Source organism: Oncorhynchus clarkii, chromosome 30 (genome assembly GCF_045791955.1).
Source record: "Oncorhynchus clarkii lewisi isolate Uvic-CL-2024 chromosome 30, UVic_Ocla_1.0, whole genome shotgun sequence".
Classification (NCBI taxonomy): Eukaryota; Metazoa; Chordata; class Actinopteri; order Salmoniformes; family Salmonidae; genus Oncorhynchus; species Oncorhynchus clarkii.
Window position 1 is genome coordinate 25,283,996 of NC_092176.1, and position 16,462 is coordinate 25,300,457.

Genomic DNA, 16,462 nt, shown 5'->3' on the forward strand with positions numbered 1-16,462 from the left:
GACGGTTGCGTCCCACTTGGGCAAAAAACAGGGAAAATGCAGCGCGGCAAATTCAAAAAATGATATAAAAATCAAACTTGCATTAAATCACACATGTAAGATACTCAATTAAAGCTACACTCGTTGTGAATCCAGCCAACATGTCAGATTTTTTAAATCCCTTTCGGCGAAAGCATAAGAAGCTATTATCTGATGATAGCACAATAGTAAACAAAGTGGGTAGCATATTTCAACCCTGCAGGCGCTACACAAAACGCACAAAAATATAAAACATGCATTACCTTTGACGAGCTTCTTTTGTTGGCACTCCAATATGTCCCATAAACATCACAATTGGTCCTTTTGTTCGATTAATTCCGTCCATATATATCCAAATGTCCATTTATTTGATGCGTTTGATCCAGAAAAAAACAGCTTCCAAAAAACGCAACGTCACTACAAAATATTTCAAAAGTTGCCTATTAACTTTGCCCAAATATTTCAAACTACTTTTGTAATACAACTTTAGGTATTTTTAAATGTTAATAATCGATCAAATTGTAGACGGGTCTATCTGTGTTCAATACAGGAAGACAACAAACCAACGCTACTTTTCACGTCTTGCGCACTCTCAACAGTGTTACCCAAGTTCCTAGATGGCCTACTTCTTCATTGCACAAATGAATAACCTCAACCAAATTCCAAAAACTGGTGACATCCAGTGGAAGCGGTAGGAACTGAAAACAGGTTCCTAAGAAATATCATTTGCCAATGAGAACCCAGTAAACAGACAGAGACCAAAAAACTAATATTCTGAACGGTTAGTCCTCTGGGTTTTGCCTGCTACTTAAGTTCTGTTATACTCACAGACTTGATTCAAACAGTTTTAGAAACGTCAGTGTTTTCTATCCAAATCTACTAATAATATGCATATCAGAGTGTTTTCTATCCAAATCTACTAATAATATGCATATCTTATATTATGGCGTGAGTAGCAGGAAGTTGAAATTTGACACGCTATTTATCCAAAAGGGAAGTTAACTGCCATTTTTTCCTTAACTATAGACTTAAATAGAAAGTTAAGTAAAGTTGCTATTACTCAATAAAGTTATTGGCAATGTTCTTACTTTTCCCCCCTATGTTTCTTCCTAAGAAAAAAGTTAAGAAGAAATAGGATTCTTGGAAAATAATGTTTCTTCTTGGAAATGTACTTAACTTTAGGACAGCTAAACCCTGGTCTTGTGACAAATGGATACTTTTGTAACCATTAACATTTTCTTGCGCCACTGCCATTTGGCTACTGAACATTTAAATATAGCAAGAAAACTAATTAAACACACATTGTCTAGCTAGCCATTAATTAACAATGTTAAATAGCTCGCGTTAGCTCGTACATTTTCGAAGAAGAACTTGGCTAACGTTAGTGTTGTAAGCTATGTTGGCTATAATGTCGTTACGCGTTAGCTAGCTAAAGTAGCAACTAAACTTACCGGTCGCACAGTCCCTCTATCACCATCTCTCCTATCATGGACAACACCTTCTCGTCCAGCTGGTCCACATGAATATTCTCTCAGCTCCCTTCTTCTTAGCATCCGACTTGATGTCAGACCACTGTTTTTTACGGTGGCATCACTGTCCCTCGCCATACCCCCGATGGCAGAGGCAGACTTGGCCACTCTCGCCCATCCTCTCTTTTTGGTCTCTGCAGTGACCCCGCAGTTTAGAGTCTCCCCAACAACAACCTTTTCCTGGCTGCTATTTCCTCCACCATCACTTCAAGCTCCTGTTTGCTGTAGTGTTTATTGCGCTTTCCTTGGTTATCCATTTTTGTTTTTTATATAGCTAGTCTGATGGCTATGATATGTGAAAAAATAAAGTTTGTTTTTGTGCATAAAGGGTTCACAAGCCAACAAATAAACCCCATCTTGAGACATAAAGCAGATAAATACATGTAATCAAATGGAAACACTTTATTATAGTGGGACAAATCCTATCATCTCTGTCACATGTGCTTGAAACCAATAAATAAGCCTATCACTAATGTCAATGCCACATAAGAATATATTTACGAAGTTCTTAGGAAAGTTGCTATTCCTCAAAAAGTTTATTGTAAATTTGATTTCTTATGTTTCTCCTTAAGCAAAAAGTTAAGAATAAATTAGATTCTTGAAAATAATTCTAAGATAACTAAAGTCTTGTCTTCACCTCAGGGTAGTGAGAGAAAAAGCTCATGAAAGCAATTGAACATGTTTAATTCACTCACCAACATCATCTGAAAGTTTCAGTATTGATTATTTTAAACCCAAGAAAATGTTTTAATACAGTAATCTCAGTAAGAAATATGCTAACATGATTGCCATTGCTAGCTAGAGAGCTAGCTGAAACAATTGCCTGGAAGATTTGTAAGAAGATATTTGACAAGTTCGTAAGAAAATCATTAAATCTTAAGATATTGTTGAGGATTCACAAAACAATTATTAAGTAAAACGAAACTTATTAAGAAAAAAAATAAGAAGTTCATCAGAACTAACTATAACGTTTTTCTTAAGAAGCTTTTTTTCTTAAGAAGGTTCTGGTAGCAATTTTCATGTCCTTTGTTGTCAGTTTGTCTCGCTTTGTCATGGCAAAGCATTTCAAATGTGGCTGTCAGGGTAATGAATGTCATTACAAGTAGCCCGGTTTGGCTGTCTCTCAGGTCTCATGAGACATTAATTTGCTGCCTTAGAGTAGGTGAAGAGCCCCTTTCAGGAACTGGATGTCAGTATATACGGGAGGCTTTGCTTATGCACCTTTGTAAATGTATCAGTGTTGTTGTGTTAGCGCTAATGTGATAGCCATCTGCTCTGCCCCCAGAGCCAATTATTTTACTATTCAGATGAAGTTGCGCGCTCTCTCTCTCTCTCTCTCTCTCTCTCTCGCTCTCTCTCTCGCTCTCTCTCTCGCTCTCTCTCTCTTTCCCTCACTTCACTACTCATCACAGTAGGGGTGTCTGTAATGTAGCCAGTAGAGCCATGCAGCGGAGAACAGATGTTGCTCTGTGAACTAACAGCCCTGTGCAGGGCCCTGTGTGTGGCTTCAAGCAGTGGTGTGTCTCCAACGCCAGTCTAACAGTCTTTCCCCTACCCTCTTCTGTGAATTATTCACTTCACATATCAGCCTCACAGCCTTCGTCATCGCTTCGAAGACTTTGTTTGTTTACCAATAGCTATGCCATGATGTAACTGTAGCCATAGTTATCAGTTTTCTGGCTGCAACGTTATCCCCTGGTTATTTGCAGGCCGCCCTCGCAGAAGAGGTTGCTAACCTCAAAGCTCTTTCCTGATTAAGTAAAGGTTCAATAAATAATATGGTTATAGATTAGCCAGAGTTTAGTCAAGCAGACAACCAGAAGGAGAAAGTAGCCTGGTCATGATGTAACAGTAGCCAGTGCCATATATTTTATATTTTGATCTAAATGTATGGCTCTGACAGTAGCTATCAGACTGTGATTAAGCCAAACCAGATTGTACAATATGCACCAGACTCTACTATATATTACTGTTGTATTTACTGTATAGTCAAGAACATTTTCCTTTCATCATAAGCTTATTAAAGACAAACCCTTAATATGCTTAGGGACTTCTGGAAGGTATTGTGCTTCTGTTGACTGGATTAAACATGTCTTGACAGTCTACGACTGACTGTTTTTGTACATAGTCTTTCTGCTTTGAATAATCCAACATGGCTACTGTACACTTGGCTGTTCCCCAACATCAACCCCCACATCATATTTATCCTGACACTAATATCCTGATTTTCTCCTCTCTTTTCTCCTCTTTTTTCTCCTCTTTTTTTCTCTCTCTTTTCTCCTCCTTTTTTTTCTCTCTCTTTTCTCCTTTCCATTTATTTTCTCCTCTTCTAGAAGAAGACTGGGGCCCTGAAGTCTCAGGAGGATAAGAAGAAGGAGAAGGCAAGGTGGAGAGAGGAGAAGAAGAAAGAGAAGGAGAGGTGGAGAGAGGAGAAACAGCAGCAGGAGACTGTGGTGAAGAGACAGAAGGAGGAGGAGGAGGAGAACGTCATGCCCCTGTCCCTAGACCCCCTGGAGAACGGCTTCATCAACCATGCCCAGAGAGAGCAGGAGAGGATGAATGACAGACTGCTGAAGAAAACATACTCCAAGAAGAACAAACAGGTCTGTTTTATTTATTCAGGAAGTCCCATTGAGGTCAGAAGGCATATTTTACAAGGGAGACCTGAGTGCTGTGTGCTGTTGGTCTTTTGCGGTTGATTCATCAGTTGATTTGATCATTTGAATGCATATTACGAAGGCTTATTATTCTATTGTGGTCCTGTTAGTGTTGTTTCTCTTTCTGTATGTACCGGGGCAGCGCTGTGCAATGATTCACTCTCTGTGTTGGAAGTTCCTCCCTGCCCAGACTGAATGATGCCAGTACTGATGGCACGAGGGCAGCTTGTACTGCTAGGCCATTTGAGTCAGAGTTTGGCACAGGGAGATATATTCCTACCACGTCTATGTATTAACAGTTTGCTGCTCTCTCTCACAATGCCTCTCCACCATGTGACCTACTTGTGTGAATGTACTGACATGTATGTCTAACTGATAGATCCACACACACACATACACTACATTTTCATGTTTTTAAATGTATGTTATTTGTAAAGTTTTTTGTCTGTTATATGTCAGACTCCAGTAAGACTAGCTGTTGCCATTGGCTGTTGCCATTGGCGTCGGCTAATGGGGATCCTAATAAATCCCCATCTTCCTCTGTCCTTACCTACCTATCTCCCTCCCTCCCCACACCTACCTACCTATCTCCCCCTCCATCCCTAACTCCCTAACTCCCTCCCCTCCTCCCCCTCTCTTCTTTCTCCTCTAGTTGTGCGATCTGCATTGACCTGCTTACACTCATCACATATGCGTCTGCTACCGTTTATTATCTATCTATTCTAGTCACTTAACCCCTACCTATATGTACAGTTGAAGTCGGAAGTTTACATACAATTAGGTTGGAGTCATTAAAAACTGTTTTTCAACCACTCCACACATTTCTTGTTAACAAACTATAGTTTTGGCAAGTCGGTTAGGACATCTACTTTGTGCATGACATAAGTAATTTTTCCAACAATTGTTTACAGACAGATAATTTCACTTATAATTTACTGTATCACAATTCCAGTGGGTCAGAAGTTTACATACACTAAGTTGACTGTATCTTTAAACAGCTTGGGAAATTCCAGAAAATGATGTCATGGCTTTAGAAGCTTCTGATAGGCTAATTGACATAATTTGAGTCCATCGGAGGTGTACCTGTGGATGTATTTCAAGGCCGACCTTCAAACTCAGTGCCTCTTTGCTTGGCATCATGGAAAAATCAAAACAAATCAGCAAAGGCCTCAGAAAATAAATTGTAGACCACGTTCATCTGTACAAACAATAGTATGCAAGTATAAACACACAGCCGCCATTCCGCTCAGGAAGGAGACTGTCTCCTAGAGATGAACGTACTTTGGTGCGAAAAGTGCAAATTAATTCCAGAACAACAGCAAAGAAGGACCTTGTGAAGATGCTGGAGGAAACAGGTACAAAAGTATCTATATCCACAGTAAACCGAGTCCTATATCGACATATCCTGAAAGGCCGCTCAGCAAGGAAGAAGCCACTGCTCCAAAACCGCCATAAAAAAGCCAGACTACAGTTTGCAACTGCACATGGGGACAAAGATCGTACTTTTTGGAGAAATGTCCTTTGGTCTGATGAAACAAAAATAGAACTGTTTGGTCATAATGACCATCGTTATGTTTGGAGTAAAAAGGGGAGGCTTGCAAGCTCAATAACACCATCCCAACCGTGAAGCACGGGAGTGGCAGCATCATGTTGTGGGGGTGCTTTGCTGCAGGAGAGACTGGTGCACTTCACAAAATAGATGGCGTCATGAGAAGGAAAATTATGTGGAAATATTGAAGCAACATCTCAAGACATCAGTCAAGAAGTTAAAGCTTGGTCGTAAATGGGTCTTCCAAATGGACAATGACCGCAAGCATACTTCCAAAGTTGTGGCAAAATGGCTTAAGGACAACAAAGTCAAGGTATTGGAGTGGCCATCGCAAAGCACTGACCTCATCCGATAGAAAATGTGTGGGCAGAACTGAAAAAGCATGTGTGAGCAAAGAGGCCTACAAGCCTGACTCAGTTACACCAGAACTGCCAGGAGGAATGGGCCAACATTCACCCAACTTATTGTGGGAAGCTTGTGGAAGTCAACCCGAAATGTTTGACCCAAGTTAAACCATTTCAAGGCAACGCTACCAAATACCAATTGAGTGTATGTAAACTTCTAACCCACTGGGAATGTGATGAAAGAAATAAAAGCTGAAATAAATCATTCTCTCTACTATTATTCTGACATTTCACATTCTTAAAATAAAGAGGTGATCCTAACTGGCCTGAGACAGAGAATTTTTACTAGGATTAAATGTCAAGAAAAACTAAGTTAAAATGTATTTGGCTAAGATGTATGTAAACTTCCGACTTCAACTGTACATACTGCATCTACCTCAATTACCTCTTACCTCTGCACATCCACTCAGTACTGGTACCCCATGTATGTAGTCAAGTTGTTGTTTCTCATTGTGTATTTATTCTTTGTGTTATTATTATTCTATTATTTAAGAATTTGTCTCTGCGTAAGCATTTCAATGTTAGTCTACACCTGTTGTTTTACGAAGCATGTGACAAATACAATTTGATTTGATTTGGTTATCAGGCTCTCCCATTGCAGCTCCAAAGCACCTGTGGAATCCAGTGCTTATAAAACAAGGTGACCCAGATGGGTCACTTCTTTCATACTGTGGTAATTGTAGTGGAGAAGGAAGCCTCAACAAAGCAGCCATCTGGATATAAAAGTGTTTATGTACGTGTGCGTGTGGGTCGTTTTCCGTATAGCTGCTTTGATATGAAGGTGAGAGGGTCATTATAAAAGCCTTCAAAGTCCCTCTGATAATGATGCTTATTAAAGGAACTTGAATAGAGAGCTTTCTGCTTGATGTAGAAGGGTCAAATACAGTCAACAGATTTTTCACAGTAACACCCTGGGGTCAAAAGAGGAACATTTTTCCAAATGGCACCCTATTCCCTTTATAGTACACTACTTTTGACCAGGGGCCGGATTCACACGGCTTTCTTAAGAATATATGTCTTCTTAACTGCCATGTTTCCCTTAACGATAGACTTAAGAAGAAAGTTAAGAAAATTGCTATTCCTCAAAAAGGTTATTGGAAATGATATTGTGATAGTTCTTATGTTTCTCCTTAAAGTTAGAATCTTCAAAATAAAGTTCTTAGAAATGTTCTTAAATTCCGAGATTGTTAAACCCTCAGGGTTTAGAGAAAAAGCTCATGAAAGAAAAAGCTCATGAAAGCAATTTAACATGTTTAATTCACTAATTCACTCTGAAAGTTTCAGTATTTATTTTAAACCCAATAACATGTTTTAGAACAGCAATCTCAGTTGGAAATTTGCTTACATGTTAGCTAAATCGGTTGCCTAGCAACAAACACATCTTAATCTTAAGAAGAAACGTAAGAAGATATTTGAGGAGTTCGTAAGAAAATCATTAAATCTTAAGAAATTGTTGAGGAATTGCGCTTACGAAATATCTTATGAACTGGGCCCAGGGCTCAGCAATTTGGGATGTGTGCTTAGAGTAAGGCTCTAACTATCATGTCTGTATGTGAGATATTAACTGGGTTTGATGTCAGCGTTTGGCCCGTGTGCTTTTTATTTCCCCCTCACTGAACCAGCCGAATATTAGAAGGTGTGTACTTAGCTAAGACTGTTACTCGACTGCATCAATTACTGTAGGACCTTGTGTCCTTTCTCCTCTCTCCTCCAGTTTTGCCTGACTCGCCCTCACGTCAGTCAGTGAAGAGATGTCCCTTCTGTCCCCACTGTGTTGTTTTGTAGCTCCCTCTAACTAAAGCGAGACAACATCACAGGGTCGTCACAACATATTCTTATTCATCCCTTACGTATGTGTGTATAATGTAGTTGTTGTGAATTTGTTAGATTACTTGTTAGATATTACTGCGATGTCCGAACTAGAAGCACAAGCATTTTTTCTAAACTCGCATTAACATCTGCTAACAATGTGTATGTGACCAATACAATTTGATTTGATTTGATGATGAATTGAGACAACTAAGGGTGTTGTGATCTTCAATAACCTCACAACTGGTTATGAAAACACACAAGAAAATGCTGACTGTAGTGAAAGAACAGCCCTGCCCACTGCCCAGCCGTACACACACATCATCATCCTCTTCTCTCCCAGCCTGCCACTTGGCTTATGTAACGGATGTGAAACGGCTAGCTTAGTTAGCGTGGGCGCTAAATAGCGTTTCAATCAGTGACGTCACTTGCTCTGAGACCTTGAAGTAGTAGTTCCCCTTGCTCTGCAAGGGCCGCGGCTTTTGTGGAGCGATGGGTAACGATGCTTCGAGGGTGACTGTTGATGTGTGCAGAAGGTCCCTGGTTCGCGCCCGGGTATGGGCGAGGGGACGGTTTAAATGTTACATTGATGCTGTTGACCCGGATTACTGGTTGCTGCGAAAAAAGGAGGAAGGTCAAAAGGGGGGTGAGTGTAACGGATGTGAAACGGCTAGCTTAGTTAGCGTGGGCGCTAAATAGCGTTTCAATCAGTGACGTCACTTGCTCTGAGACCTTGAAGTAGTAGTTCCCCTTGCTCTGCAAGGGCCGCGGCTTTTGTGGAGTGATGGTTAACGATGCTTCGAGGGTGACTGTTGATGTGTGCAGAAGGTCCCTGGTTCGCGCCCGGGTATGGGCGAGGGGACGGTTTAAATGTTACACTTAGCATCTTATTAGTGTTGTTCTCTGGCCCTCTGAGTGGGTAACACTATCTCACTAATGTTTTATGGTAATGTCTAAATCAGGGGTTAAAACCGGTTCAGGGAACAGAACTGAAAACCGGGAAATAACTATATTTTTCAAGGAACAGAATCAGAACCGGGATCTAAAATGATCTATACTGTTCAGTCCCACAAAAAACATAACAAAGTGCCTATGCAAAGCCCTCCCTCTGTCAATCAGGATCATCTTGTCTGCCTGCCAGCTGAAAATCTTTGCCAGTGTGTGTGCTGTAGGCTACCTGCCCCTCCCAGCCGAAGCATAGCAGTAGCCTCCTGATGTTTACAAGCAGGATTCAGAAGATAAGGATAGAGATTTTTTTTATTTGATAGCAATGGATTCACTTTTCATTGCTAGTTAGGGGTACTATAGTTATCACATTTCCCATAGGATTTATTAACTACAAAAAGGTAAGATGTGTTTTTAATTCTGGTTCACACATAAACTTGTTAGCTAACTAGCTAGTTCAAAGACATTCAAAGTTCCTCTATAGAAGCCGAACCTCTGTAGGTATAATTCTGTGGGGCTAATTTTAGATAATGCATGTCATCACAACATGCCCAGCGTTTCAAGCCACTCTCTCCCCACCCAATAAATTTCAGTTGCATCTTGCGCACTACACTTGTCTTTCCATTACGAATGTAAACAACTCACTGAGACATCGCTAGCCCGCTACATAGCAAGTTGCTCTATCCGCACTGCATGATTGGTGAAGTAATTTAACGTAAAAGGGGGGTTTAAAAAGGAACAGAAAGGAACCGGTATAAACCGGTACTTTTTGGGGGTTCGAACCGGTTAAGAACTTTATTTTGCTGGTTGAAACAGTGGAATGGAAAAAAATAATGGTTCTGTTCAGAACCAAACAATTGGAAAATAATTTTGGTTTCAAACCCTGTTCTGAACCGATCTATTATTGCCACTATAAACCCTTTGGACGTCAGGACTGACCCAGAGCCACACTATCAGTCTATGAACCTGTGTGTAACCTGCTGTTTCATGTACAGTTGAAGTCGGAAGTTTACATACACCTTAGCCAAATACATTTAAACTCAGTTTTTCACAATTCCTGACATTTAATCCTAGTAAAAATTCCCTGTCTTAGGTCAGTTAGGATCACCACTTTATTTTAAGAATGTGAAATGTCAGAATAATTGTAGAGAGAATTATTTATTTCAGCTTTTATTTCTTTCATAACATTCCCAGTGGGTCAGAAGTTTGCATACACTCAATTAGAATTTGGTAGCATTGCCTTTAAATGGTTTAACTTGGGTCAAACGTTTCAGGTAGCCTTCCACAAGCTTCCCACAATAAGTTGGGTGAATTTTGGCCCATTCCTCCTGACAGAGCTGGTGTAACTGAGTCAGGTTTGTAGGCCTCCTTGCTCGCACACACTTTTTCATTTTTTTCCACAAATTTTCTATAGGATTGAGGTCAGGGCTTTGTGATGGCCACTCCAATACCTTGACTTTGTTGTCCTTAAGCCACATTGCCACAACTTTGGAAGTATGCTTGTGGTCATTGTCCATTTGGAAGACCCATTTGTGACCAAGCTTTATCTTCTTGACTGATGTCTTGAGATGTTGCTTCAATATATCCACGTCATTTTCCATCCTCATGACACCATTTATTTTGTGAAGTGTACCAGTTCCTTCTGCAGCAAAGCACCCCACAACATGATGCTGCCACCCCCGTGCTTCACGGTTGGGATGCAAGCCTCCCCGTTTTTCCTCCAAACATAACAATGGTCATTATGGCCAAACAGTTATATTTTTGTTTCATCAGACCAGAGGACATTTCTCCAAAAAGTACGATCTTTGTCCCCAAGTGCAGTTGCACACCGTAGTCTGGCTTTTTTATGGTGGTTTTGGAGCAGTGGCTTCTTCCTTGCTGAGTGGCCTTTCAGGTTATGTCGATATAGGACTCGTTTTACAGTGGATATAAATACTTTTGTACCTGTTTCCTCCAGCATCTTCACAAGGACCTTTGCTGTTGTTCTGGAATTGATTTGCACTTTTCGCACCAAAGTACGTTCATCTCTAGGAGACAGAACGTGTCTCCTTCCTGAGCGGTATGGCGGCTGTGTGGTCCCATGGTATTTATACTTGCGTACTATTGTTTGTACAGATGAACTTGGTACCTTCAGGCATTTGGAAATTGCTCCCAAGGATGAACCAGACTTGTGGAGGTCTACAATTTGTTTTCTGAGTTCTTGGCTGATTTGTTTTGATTTTCCCATGATGTCAAGCAAAAAGGCATTGAGTTTGAAGGTAGGCCTTGAAATCCATCCGCAGGTACACCTCCAATGGACTCAAATGTTGTTAATTAGCCTATCAGTAGCTTCTAAAGCCATGACATCATTTTCCAAGATATTTAAAGGCACAGTCAACTTAATATATGTGTCACGACTTCCGCCGAAGTTGGCTCCCCTGCCTGTTCGTGCGGTGCTCGGCGGTCGTCGTCGCCGGCCTACTAGCCGCCACCGATCCCTTTTTCGTTTGTCTGTTTGTTTTGCCTTATTATTTTCACCTGTGTCTTGTTGTATGTGCTTAATGAGCTTCCTTATTTAAAGTATGTGTACCTGCCGTTGTTTTGTGCGGGATTGTCTTTGTGTTACGTGTGTGCGTTTAGGTAGAGGTGTATATTATTTACTGGACTTGGTACCTGTGTTTTGGGTAGTCATTTACTGTCCGTGCCCTGTGTTGTTGGGCTTGTCATTTTCTGTGCCATATTTAAAGAGCACTTTTTCCCAGTGGAACTCTCTGCGCCTGATTCCTTCCTCACCCACCTAGTCCCGCGTGACAATATGTAAACTTCTGACCCACTGGAATTGTGATACAGTGAATTATAAGTAAAATAATCTGTCTGTAAACAATTGTTGGAAAAATTACTTGTGTCATGCACAAAGTAGATGTCCTAACCGACTTTCCAAAAGTATGGTTTGTTAACAAGAAATTTGTGGAGTGGTTGAAAAACGAGTTTTAATGACTCCAACCTAAGTGTATGTAAACTTCCGACTTTAACTGTATACCCTGTACACCCCTGTCTGTCTGTCTGTTTGTGTGAAGAGAGCAGGTCCACGTTGCGTAGCCTATCTCTGTACGTTCTGAAGCACTCAGCTGGGAGGGGGATCAGATTATGCTGGGCGAACTGTTCAGTGGAGCATAGTTAACGGTTGTGTTCACTGTCACTCTGCTGCTACTGAGTAGGTAGGTAACTGTTGTGTTCACTGTCACTCTGCTGCTACTGAGTAGGCAGGTAACTGTTGTGTTCATTGTCACTCTGCTGCTACTGAGTATGCAGGTAACTGTTGTGTTCATTGTCACTCTGCTGCTACTGAGTAGGCAGGTAACTGTTGTGTTCACTGTGTCATGACTGTCCTGATCAAGTCAGGTTACAGGAGACCACAACCCTACAGATTATCTCTCAACCCCAACAGAGAAGGAGAGATCTAGGGGTCTGAAGATGTGGGGGTTTTATGACCCCTCACGCCCTGGTAAATCTCAGGCCACAGACAAATTCCTTTGTCCTGTTACTATGGAGAACCAGCATTAAATATGAAATAGAGGGACTTTGGAACAATGGTTTCCGTTAGCCACAATGGTGGTCATGACGATAGATGGAATATGAAAATGTATGTCATTTTTGTTTTGTTATTAAAGGTTAATAGATGACGTTATTACAAAAACATTGTAACATGAAGAGTTTTCCTAGTATATGTTCGATGTTTATACATTGTACGTTGTATGGAAAATGTCCAAATCAAAGGGAATGTATTGGTAAAGATGAAATGTTAAGTTAGTTGTCTAGAATTGGGTTTGAGTAAAATCTAGACCTTGCCTCATTAACTTGGTACGCCCAGAGAATTGCCCTAAAGGCGGTTACGCCCACTTCTGACCCAAGGGTATAAAACCTGTGAGTATAGAATTTACAGACAAGACTACGTGACCACAGCTGCAGCCAAGGTCTAAAAAGTCAACGAACCAAGAACGCAACACAAGTTTGAAGACAAAGAAATCCTCTTCTACCCAAGCTACGGATGAGTAGCTGTGTCTAAGCGGGTGAATTCAAGCCGGACCCCCTTAGCATCCAATCCCAGTGAATCGTGGTATCTAAAAGGTTTCATTCCTATGCTGTGAGCTCTGAGCTACAGAGCTGTCTGTCCTCAGAAGAGCCCTTCCAGAACAAGGGTGAGGGAACAGACTCCTAAGCCAAAAGGACACTGACATCGGGAGGGCGATCAGAGAGGTGCGCCGGAGAGGTGCGTCATCGAGCAGCTGAACGGTCCACTCAGAGAATCCTCGGAGATCATCCCCACGTAATTACATCATTATATTCTGACCCATAAGAGCGGCAGTTTGGGGCAAGGCTAGGGCTAGAATAAGCATAACAGACAAATTCACCCAAATGTATATTTCTCTCGTGTACTTTCTTTTTCCTCTCTCTCTTTGAAATCCCCATTTTGGGTAACACACGCCATAGTGTGTTGGCCCGTTATACTATGTTCTAATCAATAGCCTATCATGTGTTTTGCCTATATGTATCTTTTATCATCATTTGAGCTTTTTAGTAAATAAATGTTCAACTAAGATTGGTGTGGTACGAACTCATTGGTGAGACCCGGGTCCGTGCAGATTCACAGGCTATACGACGTTCAGAACGAGATTGGTAGAGGTAACTGCTTAATTAGTGGCTGTTGTAAAATCTATATTCTGATATTCTTTGAGTTAATTTGGGAAATAGAAACTCAATAAAAACTAGTTTTCCCATGGTGCCCCAGGTTAATGAGTTAATAATTGCTTGATTGATCACGCAATTAGAAACTTGTAATCATTCGATGAGCAACAGTCGTCACATTAACTAATACAATTTGTATTACTGTCACTCTGCTGCTACTGAGTAGGCAGGTAACTGTTGTGTTCACTGTCACTCTGCTGCTACTGAGTAGGCAGGTAACTGTTGTGTTCACTGTCACTCTGCTGCTACTGAGTAGGCGGGGTAATGGCTGCGGCTGGAGGCTGTAAAGCCTGATAGGGGGGAAAACTGTACAGGCTGGTATTTTGTCAAGTAATAAAGACCAAGGCCCAGGTTATCTGCTCTGTGTTGAACGTCTTCATCCTCCTCTTCCTCAAGCTCCTCCCCCCTCCGCCTTCTCTTCCTCCTCCTCAGCAGCAGAGCACACAGTCTCTCTTTAAATGGCCCTCATGACCACCCCACCAGTGTGTCAGCCATCAGTGTGTCAGCCATCAGTGTGTCAGCCATCAGTGTGTCAGCCATCAGTGTGTCAGCCATCAGTGTGTCAGCCACCAGTGTGTCAGCCATCAGTGTGTCTGCCATCAGTGTGTCACCCACCAGTGTGTCAGCCACCAGTGTGTCAGCCACCAGTGTGTCAGCCACCAGTGTGTCAGCCACCAGTGTGTCTGCCACCAGTGTGTCTGCCATCAGTGTGTCAGCCATCAGTGTGTCAGCCACCAGTGTGTCAGCCATCAGTGTGTCAGCCATCAGTGTGTCTGCCACCAGTGTGTCAGCCACCAGTGTGTCAGCCATCAATGTGTCAGCCACCAGTGTATCAGCCATCAGTGTAGTGCACTCCTCGACTAGCCTCTGGGTCTGTAATGTAGCCATTTAGAGCTCTTTGTGATTGTGTGTTATGTAATTGGTTCATGGCTGTACATGGTGCTGTGTTAAGAGGGCCTTGGCCCCAGTGATTCAGGTTAACAATGGGACTCAAACAGGGGCATTATTAACAGAGCTGGGAATGAAAGGCTGTATGGAGCTGGAGCTAGGGTTATGTTCAGTAGGTACAAAACGGAATAAACGTTTTGAAGTGAGTTGAAAGGGGAGGTACTGGTACTACCTGAACTCGTTTTTCATTGCAACACGTTTTGCCCTAATGAACACATTCCAGGTGAGGTGTCAGTACTGAACTCTGCAGGGTAGTCTAGACACACTGAGGAAGAGTAAAGAAACAGTCAGAGAGCGATGAGCAGAGGAGGGCGAGTGCTAATATAAGTTGACAGACCAATTAGAGGGCTGCTTGTAACACGTACATATGCATGATGCTGGGGCTAATTGTCTTTTGCAGCTGCATCAAAGAGAAGAGAAGCGAGAAGAGTGCTTAGCTGGCAGGGGTACTCTGCTCTCACTGCCTCCCTCTCTGTGTTGTCAGAGGAGTTGAAGTAGAATAGAAACTGTTAGCTCAGCATAAAGAAACAAGCAATATTTAATAATGGCACTATGTTATATTATCTATTATTCTGTATTTATGTAGCACATACAAGACTGTGCAGATACTTTTATAAGAGGATGTCATTTAACTATTAAAGTCTATTATGGTCTAAACATAATCTAGCAAAAAGTTAAATGAGGAACAGGCTAGATTTTGTAGACATTTTCTAACTGAAATTTCTATGTAAAATCTTACTTTAGCTACTCTGACTGGTGTGAATCCATTGGATGAAAGTGTTTCCAGAGTAATCTAAATTATGTTTATTTTCTGCTCTGAGAGGCTTTCCGACCACACTCTGGAGTTTGTCTAAGGACTCCAGCCTCCCCAGCACGCTCTAGTGTGGCCTGCTGTGTTTACTTTTGGACTCCAGCCTCCCCAGCACGCTCTAGTGTGGCCCGCCGTGTTTACTTTTGGACTCCAGCCTCCCCAGCACGCTCTAGTGTGGCCCGCCGTGTTTACTTTTGGACTCCAGCCTCCCCAGCACGCTCTAGTGTGGCCCGCCGTGTTTACTTTTGGACTCCAGCCTCCCCAGCACGCTCTAGTGTGGCCCGCCGTGTTTACTTTTGGACTCCAGCCTCCCCAGCACGCTCTAGTGTGGCCCGCCGTGTTTACTTTTGGACTCCAGCCTCCCCAGCACGCTCTAGTGTGGCCCGCTGTGTTTACTTTTGGACTCCAGCCTCCCCAGCACGCTCTAGTGTGGCCCGCCGTGTTTACTTTTGGACTCCAGCCTCCCCAGCACGCTCTAGTGTGGCCCGCCGTGTTTACTTTTGGACTCCAGCCTCCCCAGCACGCTCTAGTGTGGCCTGCTGTGTTTACTTTTGGACTCCAGCCTCCCCAGCACGCTCTAGTGTGGCCCGCCGTGTTTACTTTTGGACTCCAGCCTCCCCAGCACGCTCTAGTGTGGCCCGCCGTGTTTACTTTTGGACTCCAGCCTCCCCAGCACGCTCTAGTGTGGCCCGCTGTGTTTACTTTTGGACTCCAGCCTCCCCAGCACGCTCTAGTGTGGCCCGCTGTGTTTACTTTTGGACTCCAGCCTCCCCAGCACGCTCTAGTGTGGCCCGCCGTGTTTTCTTTTGGACTCCAGCCTCCCCAGCACGCTCTAGTGTGGCCCGCCGTGTTTACTTTTGGACTCCAGCCTCCCCAGCACGCTCTAGTGTGGCCCGCTGTGTTTACTTTTGGACTCCAGCCTCCCCAGCACGCTCTAGTGTGGCCCGCCGTGTTTACTTTTGGACGACAGCCCAAGGTGCCAAGGGATGTCTGGGGAGCAGGTGGAAAATGTACTTTAGCCTCAGCTCTAGCCCTAACCCCTAGTCCTTAGCCCTAACCCCTAACCC

General features: G+C 42.6%; 1 protein-coding gene across 5 annotated transcripts in view; it reads left to right on the plus strand.

Moving 5' to 3' along the window:
• Positions 1 to 16,462, plus strand: part of LOC139389743 (autism susceptibility gene 2 protein-like) — a 452,500-nt gene that overhangs the window by 102,843 nt on the left and 333,195 nt on the right. For all 5 annotated transcript variants that reach the window (XM_071136670.1, XM_071136669.1, XM_071136666.1 and 2 more), the window contains exon 2: positions 3,881 to 4,150. In XM_071136670.1, the coding sequence (XP_070992771.1) occupies positions 3,881 to 4,150 (270 nt within the window). The remainder of the gene's footprint in view (positions 1 to 3,880; positions 4,151 to 16,462) is intronic.